The 14,830-nt window shown below is 33.7% G+C and overlaps 1 protein-coding gene across 3 annotated transcripts in view; it reads left to right on the top strand.

Annotated features, from left to right (window-relative positions):
• The window catches only part of LOC132556579 (TOX high mobility group box family member 4-like), a 102,405-nt gene extending 89,731 nt beyond the window's left edge, over positions 1 to 12,674 (top strand). For 2 of the 3 annotated variants that reach the window (XM_060220994.1, XM_060220995.1), the window contains exons 7-11: positions 2,565 to 2,645; positions 7,548 to 7,631; positions 7,979 to 8,215; positions 8,804 to 8,934; positions 9,658 to 12,674. In XM_060220994.1, the coding sequence (XP_060076977.1) occupies positions 2,565 to 2,645; positions 7,548 to 7,631; positions 7,979 to 8,215; positions 8,804 to 8,934; positions 9,658 to 9,718 (594 nt within the window). In that variant the 3' untranslated portion in view covers positions 9,719 to 12,674. The remainder of the gene's footprint in view (positions 1 to 2,564; positions 2,646 to 7,547; positions 7,632 to 7,978; positions 8,216 to 8,803; positions 8,935 to 9,657) is intronic. The other variant, XM_060220996.1, reaches the window with a different exon arrangement.
• Positions 12,675 to 14,830: the final 2,156 nt, after the last annotated feature.

Below are 14,830 nucleotides of genomic sequence, written 5' to 3'. Positions count from 1 at the left end.
CCTACACAAGCAAAATGTAATATTAATCAGAAATATAATTAATCATCTCCACACACCCAACTCAATGTCCCAGGAATAATTGGATGAGAAATGGCAGTAATTAGTATAGAGAAGGGATATCTAGCTTGGCAGCACTGTACTAATGACGGTTTAATCCAAACCACTGGTGAGTTAATTGCAATGACCTCTCAGGCCACTGGTCACTGTACCAGGTATTCAGTTTCAATAAATACCCATATGCTACATAAAGTATTAATGGTTGGTATTTTGGTCAGTTACTCTGGCCACCACCAATTTGACGTGTATTTATCAAGTACATTGACAGCCTATCATTATTAATGTGCTGACCAGTGTTTATGGTTCTGGGATAATGGCAGCTTTGGTCACATGTTCTGTTTGTCCTCAGTTGTACTGGTCAGTCCTAATGACTGTTTCTAATTAATAAGAGTGAAATCATTGTCTTATTAAAGACTCTTTCAAATTGATGAGATTGAAATCTTTGTTTTAGTGACTTTCAAAATGATTGAAATCATGTTTAGTTGATTTTTAGAGGTTTCCTAAAGTTACGCCTAGTTACATGTGAACAAATTTAAGATCTTGATTCAAGGTCATAGATATATAGGTCAAATATTTATTTTTAACCAGAAAACAAGTCACGTTGCAGTAGAAAACTCACATCCTAAAATTGTACAGTTGGTAATATTTGATATTGGTGTATTCAGAGTCATTAAAGATAATGGGAAATTAGATACTCAACAACAACATACATACACAAAATTCAAACAGTTCTTCAAAACAGGTCTTCAAACAAGTCCTAGTCATGTCCTACTGTACAGCTCTCAGGTCTTCAAACAAGTCCTAACAATGTCCTACTGTATGGCTATCAAGCTTTCAAACATGTCTTCAAATGGGTCCTAGTTATGGCCTACTGTACAGTTAGGTTATCAACCAGGTTCAAGTGATAATCTTCTGTACAGCTATCAGGTTTTTTTTAACAAGTCCTATATTGTCATGGCTGTGGCTATCAGATTTCCAGACAATGGTTATGGTTTTAACAGGTCATTGTCAGCATGATGTAGATAAACCTCTACAACATCTGGGTGTAGAACAGGCTGATTACAAATAAAGAAACTGAAAGGACAATGGAAGGTACAAACACTATAGATAAGGAGACAATGAAATCATTATACTTGTCTTTTATCCTCAGCATCAGCTGCAGCAGGTGGCCAGGGATACAAAAGATGTACTCAATCATATTCAGACTCTCTGAGTCATGTTTGTATTAGAAATATTGGCCCTAGATTTCAAATTAAGATCTTGGATGTTAGGAACAGTTACCATAGCAATGACATTCCTTCCATTCAGTTTAAATCTTGTTTATTGACTTTGATTTGAGTGCAGTGCCATTTGAAGAGATATTCATGTTGATGTGATTTGTGTATTGTTTTGTAGATTTCAATCTCCAAGTACTCTTTGTCCACTTATTGAGCACAGGTTTTAATCATTATATATTTGTAAATGTGTATGATATGGAATGATCAGTGTTTTTTGATAGATTACTAAAATGATGAATAGTTGGATGATTTACATAGGGAATGGTAATGTGCTTTTAAAATAATGAAAAACTCCCATGAAAATACTTAAGTGTCTTTTATTCTGCCTCCTGGAAACAGAAGTAGCTGTGAGAATTGAATTCAAACTGTCAGTTGACTTCCCATGATCCATCAGGATGATTGATGGGGTGGCAGTGTAGGGGCCACAAACAACATCAGACTCGTCATCTCCAAACCTGTCTCAACTTTGTCATTAGATTGTGTTTATAAATAATGATTTTATCTTGATTGTCTTTGAAATAGTGATTGAAAAATCATACAAGAAGTACATGATTTGATATGTTTGTTATTATCCATGCCTATTGTCAGTCGTTTGAAAATGGAATATATAATACATTCATATGATTCTTATAAAACAACATCTTTCTTGTTGTTTTGTTGATATCAACATTTTATATAAAACCATCAAGATTGCGTTGATTTAAAAAAGAAATTATTACATGGAGTAGAAGTTGTATACCAAACATCTTGTAAAGCACTTCATTTTATGTGGGTAAACACACGTGATCGACTCCATATGTAATGATGCTGCATTTGATGTTTTATATTTATATAAATAACAATAAACCCTGATGTCTTATATGCTTCAAATTTTCACTTTTTAAGCAAAAAAGATTTTTCACAGATTACATGAAACAGACTGTTTTCATTACTATTTTTTATTTTATTTATCTATTTCTTTTAATTTTAATGTTAATTTTATTCCATCTTCAAAAATAGCACAAAATAGAAAATAACAACCTCAAAAGTAGAGAAAATAATGGAGTTTAAACAAGGTAATCACTGGTTCTGATATAATGCCAGCTGTAATGGCACCCAAAATCAGTCTGAGCAGTGCACATATTTGTTTATCTTAAACCAAAACTGTTGTGATGTTAATATCTTTTGGGCTTAGGTGATTGTCCTTTTAAATAATTTTTCTTAAGATCTTGTTTAAAATTTGTTTTTTAGAACTACAAGAAGAAAACAGAGAATGCAAAGAAAGAATATCTGAAGCAACTGGCAGCCTACAGAGCAAGTCTTGTTTGTCAGGTGAGTAACTACCTCACTCTGTTAATCACGTTGTATATACCAACATCTACCCATTGTGATATACATGTACTATTTGTACTTTGGTATAATCAAGACAATGTCTGTAAGCTTAATAGATTGAAGAATTTTGTCGCTTCAAAATACATTTCTCACAAAGAATCATTCTTATCTGTTGAATTTCATGGCACAAATTTCTAAAAGATCATTTTTCTTGAATTTTGACCCACAATCTTCTTTTAGACTATTCAAATTATCCGTCATCTCTGGTTTGCTGTCCATCCATAAACAATAATAGTTATGGCTATTTCTTGGAGAAGTACTAGTGGGATAATACTCAAACTTTATATGTAAACTCAGTTAATAGTTGTGCCCATACAATTTTGATTCTGACCAATCAAAACAAAGGTTTGCTGAGAGGCAGACATCTTGGATTTTGGCAACTGAAGTTTGTAATTGCTATTTTTTGAAAAACACCCAAGGGATATTTGTCCAACTTTATGTTTATGTTCTCTATGGTCTCTAGATGTGTCCATTTACATTAAGGACTGATCAGTGAAACAAAATGGTCAACAGGTGACCATCTTGGATTTTGACATTTGAATTTTTTATCAATATTCAATATAAGTACATGAAAAATATTTCTAAAACTTAATGCATAGGTTCCCTTGCCTGCAAGTTGTCCCTATATAATATTATTAGGGGAAAAAAATGGTGATTAGGCCACCATCTTGAATCTTGATGAATGGTGATTGTTATCAATTTTTCTTGAGAAGAACTGGAAAATTATTTTCTCAACCTTGATAAGTAGATTCTTGGATTTTGACGGTTGAAGTTAGTTATCACTATTTCACAGAAAGTTCTTGTTAGATCTTTCTTAGATTTCATATGTAGGGTCCCCTTGTTATCAAATGATTAAGAGGGAAGTAGAGAAAAGATCCTTTTTGCATAGAACCAGTGAAGATCATTTAATGGTGGGTGTCAAGATCCCTTTGGCATTATTTGTTAAACATTTTTAGCCCTCCATCATCATCAGATTGTGGGCTATTCAAACTGAGAAGTACTGGATGGATCTTTCACTGGTTTGTTTGAAGGTCACCATTCTGTCAGTAGGTTCCACTTGATACAAAGCCTTATTCTGTGTTGTCCATTTTGTGGCATCTTTTATTTGTCAGTGAAAGATTATTATCACTATTTCTTGAAAGGTTTTCTCAAATTTCATAGTAAAAACAGAAGGAAAGAAGAGAAATAGGAAAAAAATATCCTAGTTATTCAGAGCAAATACAGGTCAAAAATAAAGTAGATACAGTTGTGGGTGCCTAGATCCCTTCGAGAAATCTTGTTGAAAATAGATCCTAACTTTAACTTGTACTTCAAGGAAGTGAACAAATTTTAGAAATATTTATAATTACAGTATCAGTTGTTTTGATTAAATCTCAGCAGTTTTGAATTACTAATTTAAGAACTTTTTATATTCCAACAAGTCAAAATAATGCTTCAATTTTGTTTTCGAGGCATTGTATATATGACAAGGATATCTTTGTGAATTTACTGCTTCAAAATTTTACTGTTAAATTTAGATTTTAAAAAATGGTCTGTTATGGAGAAGACTATTCGTTTTCTGTTTGCCCTGATGACAGTTTTTAATATAGAACACAACACGCTTTACACTTTCTGTTTAATATTTCGTTAGAATGTAAATTAGGAAATCTTTACCTAGTTATGGAAATAATGATCAGTTAAAATATTCTAAGACATTGCTAAGGGGAGCATTTATTAGAGCTGAATGGTATGAAAGGTATCAAGTTGTCTGACAGTTCTTTGTTAAAGAGATGATGGGCTATTAGTGTTGGTACTGTGTGATTTACGGTCATGTGGGGGACAGGTGCTGGCCAGCCAGGTCACACTCACCCTTTGTCTTGTGTGTAGTGCTAACTGTCTGATTATTGACAATGTAGACCAACCCTATACTTTATCAGGGTCTGGATTTCATTATTGTAGTTTGTAAGGCGTAATTTAATGATGTCCCTGACTTTATACCTGTAGCATCCACCAAATAAGGATTACTGGAAAAAAACATGGCTGATATTTCTTTATTGTGTGCGGAGGATATACAACCTCCAGTCTGTTGCTAAGGAAGACTAAAGTATAAATACATGCATTCCCATTGGTCCAATTGCAAAAAAAATTCAGTAAAAACTAGGTATCTCCTACTTGGTCTCTGGTTTTACCTGTCTACTTTTATTTATTTGTGTTTAGTTGCTTGGTCTATTGTTCTATACTTCCAAATTAAGTCCTGTTTTTGTTTGAGAGCTATTAGATAACTGCTGAAATTGAATATTTATGTCGGTAATAAATGGACATCTGCATACGGTATTGTACAACTCGGGCAGGTGCAGGACAAAATTTACGACTAGCATGTTATGAAATGGAAGGGCTTCTGTTACTAGTTTGTTACATGTTTGATATTTGTTTAATACTACATGTAACTCTAATACTGTGCTAATATATAATTCTTTTAACATACCAACAAACTCATTTACATTAATGAACTAGGGTGCTGCTACTGACAAAAGGCTTGCTAGGTTAGAGACATCACACATATTTGTTCTATTGACATAGAGACAAACATCACACATATTTGTTCTGTCAATATCACACACATTTGTCCTGTTGACATAGAGACAGACATCACACATATTTGTTCTATTGACATAGAGACAGACATCACACATAATTGTCCTGTTAATATCACATATATTTGTTCTATTGACATAGAGACAGACATCACACATAATTGTCCTGTTAATATCACATATATTTGTTCTATTGACATAGAGACAGACATCACACATAATTGTCCTGTTAATATCACATATATTTGTTCTATTGACATAGAGACAGACATCACACATAATTGTCCTGTTAATATCACATATATTTGTTCTATTGACATAGAGACAGACATCACACATAATTGTCCTGTTAATATCACATATATTTGTTCTATTGACATAGAGACAAATATAGAGACAAACAGAACACATATTTGTCCTGTTAATATAGAGACAAACAGAACACATATTTGTCCTGTTAATATAGAGACAAACAGTACACATATTTGTCCTGTTAATATAGAGACAAACAGAACACTTATTTGTCCTGTTAATATAGAGACAAACAGAACACATATTTGTCCTGTTAATATAGAGACAAACAGGTCCTGTTACACATAATATAGAGACAAACAGAACACATATTTGTCCTGTTAATATAGAGACAAACAGAGAATATAGAGACAAACATACACATTTTGTCCTGTTAATATAGAGACAAACAGAACACATATTTGTCCTGTTAATATAGAGACAAACAGTACACATATTTGTCCTGTTGATATAAAGACAAACAGTACACATATTTGTCCTGTTAATATAGAGACAAACAGAACACATATTTGTCCTGTTAATATAGAGACAAACGGTACACATATTTGTCCTGTTAATATAGAGACAAACGGTACACATATTTGTCCTGTTAATATAGAGACAAACAGAACACATATTTGTCCTGTTAATATAGAGACAAACAGAACACATATTTGTCCTGTTAATATAGAGACAAACAGAACACATATTTGTCCTGTTAATATAGAGACAAACAGAACACATATTTGTCCTGTTAATATAGAGACAAACAGTACACATATTTGTCCTGTTAATATAGAGACAAACAGAACACATATTTGTCCTGTTAATATAGAGACAAACAGAACACACATTTGTCCTGTTAATATAGAGACAAACAGAACACATATTTGTCCTGTTAATATAGAGACAAACAGTACACATATTTGTCCTGTTAATATAGAGACAAACAGAACACATATTTGTCCTGTTAATATAGAGACAAACAGTACACATATTTGTCCTGTTAATATAGAGACAAACAGAACACATATTATGCTTTTTTGTCCCTGAATATTTACACCTGTATATGAAAACAATAAGAAGTTTAATTTGATAATTATTCTTTTCTTTTGAAAAGCATTGATTATTTTCATAGTTTATATTGGAACATTTGAGTGTAATTATATCGAAAATACCTGGTTACCTTTAAAAGAAAAATGATCTAATCTGGATGTCCTCTCAAGGTTGGAAATCTGTATTACTGTTCAGAAACTAATGGCCAGCTGTCATTGTTGTATGTTTATTCAACAGAATCCAATTAGTTGTCCTTGGGTTTAAGATTTCTGTAAGGAACCAAAGGGCAGCCATCCTTACATATGGTTTCCATACAGAAATTAATGGTCATTCATCTTTAAGTATTGTTTCTATACAAGAAATTAAATGTTGGTCATCCTCACATTATTGTTCAGTCATTCTAACATATGATTTCTTTACGGAAACAAAATGTCAGTCATCTGAACATGGTTTCTATACAGAAACCAAAGGTCAGTCATCCTTACATTTGGTTTCTATGCAGAAATTATTGGTCAGTCATCCTTACATATGGTTTCTGTACAGAAACTGTGATTTCTCTACGGAAATGTCAGTCATTCTAACATAAACTTCTATACAGAAACCAAAGGTCAGTCATCCTTACATTTGGTTTCTATGCAGAAATTATTGGTCAGTCATCCTTACATATGGTTTCTGTACAGAAACTGTCAGATATTCTTCGATATGGTCAGTCATTCTAACATAAACTTCTATACAGAAACTAAAGGTCAGTCATCCTTACATTTGGTTTCTATGCAGAAATTATTGGTCAGTCATCCTTAGAGATGGTTTCTATACAGAAAGTCAATGTCAGTTATCCTGTATGGTTTCTGTGTTGAAACTAAATGGTGAGTTAATTTTTGTGATAACTGTACAAAGTACAGTGTGATATGTTTACTTGTAGGCTGCCCTGGATGAGGGGAGTAAGTTGTCTGTAAAACCAATAACAACACGGAGTGGTCGCCAACAGCTACGCTCCAACATCCAGGTACCATAAGGCACGAACGTATCGAGAGTAGTCTGATTGGTGCACGATTTGAATTCTGACCAATTACAAATTAAAGTTTGAGTACCTTATCAGGATGTTAGGATGGAATGAAATCAGTATAGGTGGTGTATACTTGTGGAGGCAACAGTTTGTGGTTGGATGACAATAAGTGTGTATTACATAGAGCGGGGACTGTAGAGGAGTATGATAGGAAATATTTACATAAGAAAATGTGTATGAATGAGATAATGTATGTGGACTTGAGCACAGATATTTTACTAGAGGTGTACAGATGGCATAGATATTGTGTACAGTATTTATCATGCTGATGTTTTTATCACTTACAGAGTGGTACTGATGAAGGAACTGGCCTCAGTGTGGTGGCCCTGCCTACTCGTGGAGCACGCTCACACTTACAACACCCCCAGTCCATAGCCACCTCGCCACAAAACAGCATGTCACCCCCACAGGAAGTGATGGGTCACATGACCACCAGTCCACCATACCAGACTGGATACACCAGCCCACCCCAGTACCGCAGCATCCAGGATATAGCACCTGGACCACCAAGCATGGACTTGATGGTTAGTGGTTCCTTAGTCCTCCTACTGTAGAGCTTTAATTTACTCTTTCAAGTTGGAGATCAAAGTCCCGTTATACTTTTTGAAAAGTTTAAAACAAAGTTTAGAGTTGAACAACCTCACTATTGCTTGATGATTTTTAGAATGTATTTTGGAACACTTTCTTCTGGTTGTAAGGTCACAGAATCATGAATCACCTTCATCAGACAAATGATCATTGTGAAGGGTACTAGCACTGTCATACAAAGTGTACAAGATAGTTAGGAATCATTCCTTTATCGGTTGTACTGTAATCATATGTACACCTAGGTAGAAAATAGTGTGAAGAGATGTTTATAGAAAACAGTACACAAGATGATAACATTTTACTGTTGTTAATTCTGCTACACTTTGTATTTGACTTGGTCATAGACATACATCAGTGCTAGCACGTTTCACACTGGTGATATGTCTGATGAAGATGATTGTGTAGACATTAAAAATCACACTTAAATCTACTAGTTGTGTTATAAGAACTTCTATTCTGTTGTTAAAGATGTGGGTGTGGTGTGACATTTCTTGAAGTTTATGATTGTAAATTTGTTGTGACAGGATGGATGTAACCCAGCTATGCCCTACTCATCGAAGTGGTGCATCAGGAACGGCTGTACTAACACCACATTGGACAACCCTGGCTGGGACAATGAGTACTGCAGTAATGAGTGTGTGGTCAGTCATTGCAGGTACATATGATCATATCAGATTGTCCCCTCCTCTCACCTGTATATCCCTTCCCCTAACCTATATATCACATCCTCTCACCTGTATAAACTGTCCTATCATCTGTCTATTTTCTCTTATATGTCTTCTCATTTCATCTGTATATTCCTTCATACTATCAGTATCCTCTACTTTCACTTTTACATCACTTTCTTTCATCTGGATATCCCTTTCTTACCTGTAAATCATCACTTCTTACCTGTATATTCTTCCTTTCATCTATAAGTTATATCTCTCTTTTTTATAGCGTTGCCCATGTCCGTCCGTCCGTCCGTCCCGTCCCGTCCCGTCCCAAATTAGTATATACCACCTAACAACTTCATTCGGACCTTTCACTATTATTTCACATGGGGGGGGGGGGGGGGGGGGGGGGCATTCATGTCTTACAGACATTTTCTAGTTTTCTTATTAATTCTGCTTTTTCTCATCACTAATTTGATCAGACATGTCATTACATGAGAGTGTTTTTTTAATGTGAATCTTTCATATATTAATTTGTTTCAATGATTTGCTTGTAGTTACACCCTTTTCAAATATGGCAACATTAAAGTTTTCTGAAGTAACACACTTTCTCAACCATTTGTTTTTAGCATATGAGAAGTGTAAAAAGTAATTTTGCACTGTTTAATTAATTTGTTATTGTAAATGTTGGGTAAATAACAATGAATTTCTGTTGATATTTTTAGGGATGTGTTCACTGCTTGGGCTGCGTCTAGACAAGGATCAAATTCTTTGCCGATCAAATAGGTATTTGACAGACCACAGCACAAAGTTTCCTGATAACATGGAGCCTGTAGCTGCCATTAAGTTATTTTTGTGATGATTTCTAGAGTCAGAAGGTACATTATCCTGTCAGTTTTGAGGAGGGATACGCAGAATACTGTGTTCGGACGGATGGACACCAAGCAATGGTCATGATTTGTCCAACATGATATGGGAGAATCTGAACCCATTTCCAAGACATAATGTGTGTATTCTTGTTACAGGTGTTGTTTGTTAAAGACTTGTGGTAAAGTAAACAAGACTGGAATCATTTTGAGACATTTCTGACTTAATTGATGAAGATATGGATTAATGATTTTAATGTGGAAGAAGAATTCAATGTAAACATTGTAAACATTGTATTTATATATATGTATGTGTGTATGTATGAAATTTAATGTCAAGTGAAAATTATAGTCATTTGGAGTCAGATACATACAGAAAATGACAAAATGACACTAAAATATCATTGATTTGATACAACGTGTGATATATGTAGACTCCAGTAAAATTGTTGTCAAATATTTGACGGAACACTGATGGTGTAAGGACTGGAAGAAAAACTTGTGTGTATTATGTGATGGACATATGAATATGCTATTTAGATTTTTTATTTGAAACTGATTAGTGTTATTGGGGCAGAAGTATTCCCTGCAGCCCAACGGAGCCGTCACATTGATGGGCTACAATGGTGTGGTATTACTTTATTGATTTTGTGAGGGGACCTCTAGGGTTAGGTATGAATCATGACAGTCAGTACAAATTGATGGATTTCTTTTTCTGCCATTTCAATTTTGTTTGCGCCATTCAATTAACCTTTTGTTTGTCATAGTTATGCATCATATTTTCACCAAATTTTGTCAGGTTTTTCCCCTGCCTCGAAGTGTTAAGTTCCAGTATTTTTATATCATTGAATTCACAGCTTTTCTTCATTTTCCTTGTAATTATAAGCGGATACATCAAACTTCCATGTGTTCATATTTAATGTACTAATAAAAGGGGAATAATTCCTACAAAATGTGTTAGTATAGTCGATGCGGAGTCTTTATTTTATCTATTTGCTCAATATATAACTGTCTGATATATTTCAATGCTCTTAATACATGTATGTGTCGGCATTTGTATTCAGTGATGTATGTTATAAATTCACATTCCTGTTTTTTTTCCCAATTAGAGAGGATTTGTGATATTTAACAGCTATTAAATGATAATGACCATGTATGAAGCTATTTAATTGAACTGTTCATTTACATCATTTAATTACGATCTTAATTGACGGAGACCTGAAGAATATCCGTTATGTATTCTAGTGTCTATTTAAATCAGAACATATTTTTAGATATTTTCAGGAATATTTTCTTTGAAAATGAAGTTTTAGTAAAACGACGTTGATGAATGTGAATACAATTAAAACAAAATAATTTGTTTCACATTTCTGTAAAAAGAACAAACATGAGCATATTGACATTTCTTTGTTTAATTTCTGTACAGATGTGTTTCTCGGTGATATTTGATGACAAGGAAGTAAACTGATACTTTATTTTCCATGTGTAGGGTAGATGATTGTTATTATTAATATTTAATTACACAATGATAAAAAACACGACTATTGATCACTCCACAGGGACATATAATACAGAGGAACAAAAAGTCTAGTGGGGACTTCTCTAGCATTAGCTTTTGTGTTCACTGAGCTGTAACGCTTTGAAGTTCACTCTTCTTACTGGTATTACACTGTATCTAATGTTTTTTACCTGTGCCACTATGATGTAATTAGTGTGGCACTAATTATGGGATGACCAGTAGACCAGAACCATTTTGTTGATGACCAATGAGAAGCGAATCTCAGTTTCATAACAAAAATATACTAATAGATAAAGTTACTTATCACAAGTTACATGAGTTATTCAGAAAATTACTTTGTTTTTAATTGCCATCGATTTAAAGATGATTGTCTCCATATTTCAGACAGAAAGTGGTATACAATATAGGATGGTATTTCAGTTGTAAATAGCTTAAAGCAATTTTTTTTTGAATATCGAAAGTCAACAGAAATCATTTATCACAAAAGTTTGCACAATCAATTTGAAAATTATTAAGCTTTTTTTAGTAATGTTTAATTTGGAAAGATTAGTTGTAAACTTTTGGAGACAAAAGGTTCATAAAAACAGCAATGCTAGTTAACATAAATTTCTTTGCTACAGCATAACAAATAGTTATAGGCAATTTCTAATCTATCTGTATTATACGTCCCTGATCACACCTGTACATTGTCATGTTGGATGGCTCTGTCACAATTTGATGATAATTCTATAAATATTGATCCCTCTGGTACAGCAATTTGTATGATGACGATCAAAATTTTGTCTTTTCTGTAACTACTTCATTGAGAATCACCAGAATGTTAGGTTTTTAGGACCCCTGGTATTAAGATGTTGTACAGGTAGACAATGGAAGACTTTCTGTATTGGAGTATGTTTACTGTTGAATCACTAATGAAATGTTTTAATCTGATTGTCTAGTCCAGATTTTACACTTCACAGTGATCATTATATCACCTAGACGAGACATTAGAGTAAGGATGAAGATTTGCTCCGACATTTTATTTCCTGTAGTTGTATTGGTGTAAGACATACATTCTGTACTGGAGGATAGTATTATACAAAGTTTGAAATGGAAACACTTTTTGTTAACATCATTATAGTTATTGTTTTTGAAGCTGGCAAACTTTCAGTAACTGTTATTGTTGTGAGCTGTCTTGTAGGCACGGAGACAGATCAACAACAACCAGGTTGCTATAGCAACTGCTTTTTGTGTTCCTTGTGTTGATACATTGTGCCTTTGTTTCAATGTTCTGTACCCAATGAAAACAATACTAGGGTTTGATATTTTGTTGATAATTCACCCAATTTCAATCTATCGAAATAAAAAAAAAATGCTACAAGACATTTGTTGTTGAGTTGATGCTGTAAGATTCACACTTTGTTGAAGTGAACACCTAGAAGAACCTCCAGGAAAGGCTTCTATTGACAATCGAGTTTCAGTGATTGACTTTGATTGCTGACCCCTAAATGTTAATGAAGTGACTGTGTGGATCTATATTATTGAAATGAAATTTTTGGATATCATTTACACTGACCTTTGATTTTCGCGTAGAATCATCAGTCATCTTTGCTAGAAGTCCCCGACTGTGTGTGGTCCGTTGTTTGTAAAAAAGCAATTCATAGTACATTAAATATTTGAAACAATTGTTTTCGAGAGAGAATTTTCATTAAAAGGAGAAATTTCCGACACTTCCATGAATGAATAGTTGTATCACGGACTTGTATATTATATATTTAAGTCCATGGTTGTATGGTATATCGTACAATGATGATATTGCTCTAATGGAACCATGGGGAATAACTCCATTAATGGTTGGCATATCAAAAGGTGTAAGGGTGTAATTACATTTAATCTAGACATCACCAAATTTGAGGATGATCAGTAAATGATTATTCAGACATGCATTAACTGTCATCACATCCTAATTAGTGATTACTAATTACTGATCATGGGACACAATTTTAGATACAATGGTGGTATTCTAATGGATATTCAGCTTGTATGTGTTTTGGGTGATAAGTCAATGTTACTTAAATTATTGGGTACAGTTAGACAATTTACCAGAATCTATAAAGGGCAACAGCGCCTAAAATTACAATACAAATATGGCAAGATCATTGTGAGTATAGAACTTGTTAAAGTTTCAAGGTAATGAACCTCTCCAACAAGTTTGATATATATATATGTTCATAAGTAATTATAAAGCGCCACTCTACTGTCAATACAGAAAGGGCCATAACTGTTAATAAAGAGTCGGGTGATAATTGCTATCAAACTTGTCTAATTTACTTTAATAATAAAATTTGCTCAGCCTTATGTTTCAAGGGCTATAACTCCTTCATGGAGAGTCTGATGATTATCATCATGGAAATGCTTTCATGTTTAATAACAGTCTTCTTTAGTTTGAAGTTAATCCATGAGGTAGTCTCAAGAATACTGTGTGCTTAGTCCCTCACATGAAGGCAAGCTTCATGTAAATCAGGAGTGATTTAAGTACATTATTCATAGAATTGTCAAGATACTTTTTGATAGTTTATAAATAGCTCACCTTAACAATGGTCAAACGGATCAGACATGTAAAAATACAACAAAACAGTATACTGAGTATTGCTGAAGCAATACATGTACCCTTCCATCCTCCCACAAGCTATTACATTCTCATAATTCATATATTTTATAAAAAATAGTTATAGTGACCTTAACCCAACAACCCTGAATCTCGTACTTTGTATTGCTGCTGTGATAACACCTGCCTTCCTGTAAGATTTATAGAAAGTGAGAGGTGAGAGACATGGACCAATGGGGTCTCGTATTAATAGTAAGAACAACACATGTTGCCAACGTATTTAATCTTCTGACTGATAACTTACCCATATTTACGTATAAACTTAATGTGCTGTTCACAAAAAAAGGAAACAAAAGACAATTTATACACGTTTTTGTTGTTTTTTGTCTTTGACTGCTGAGGGAAATGTCATTTAACGAGTTACCTCCCGTTAACCGTTACCCGACCACAATTAAAACTGCCACTATTGTTGAAGTTTTAACAAGAAATCGAAGCAATTATATTTATATTCCGTCCTTAGAGATCAATGAAGACAGCATCATCTGCTGAAAGTGTGACATACATAATCTATTTGATTGTTCTATTTTGCTTCGGCTGTCGTACGTTGTAATCCAGATATGGAACATGAACTTTAATGCTAAAGGTTAATTCTTCAAAAACACCAAATTCCAAGTTACGTCCATGTTCATGATGTGGATTGTATAATTGCTTTGAGGTGCAGGGGACATTCCGTAAATCAGAGAAGACTGTCATAGATGTTGTTGGACGTTCGTTGTCTATTGTATTATGAAGTACAAGTAGCTTAGTTGGTTGGCCACAATTTTTTTACGTCTCCATGAAGACATATTTTTCTCTTCAGATAGCGGAGAGAAAAACATAAAAAGATATTCGGAATTCAATTGGGATTTCAAATTGCCATTTCTTTT

This window comes from Ylistrum balloti, unplaced genomic scaffold, assembly GCF_031769215.1.
Source record: "Ylistrum balloti isolate Yb309-2 unplaced genomic scaffold, AGI_CSIRO_Ybal_v1 Utg370580, whole genome shotgun sequence".
Taxonomy (NCBI): Eukaryota; Metazoa; Mollusca; class Bivalvia; order Pectinida; family Pectinidae; genus Ylistrum; species Ylistrum balloti.
The sequence above is the reverse complement of the archived record's forward strand: the minus strand, read 5'-3'. Positions and strand labels throughout refer to the sequence as shown.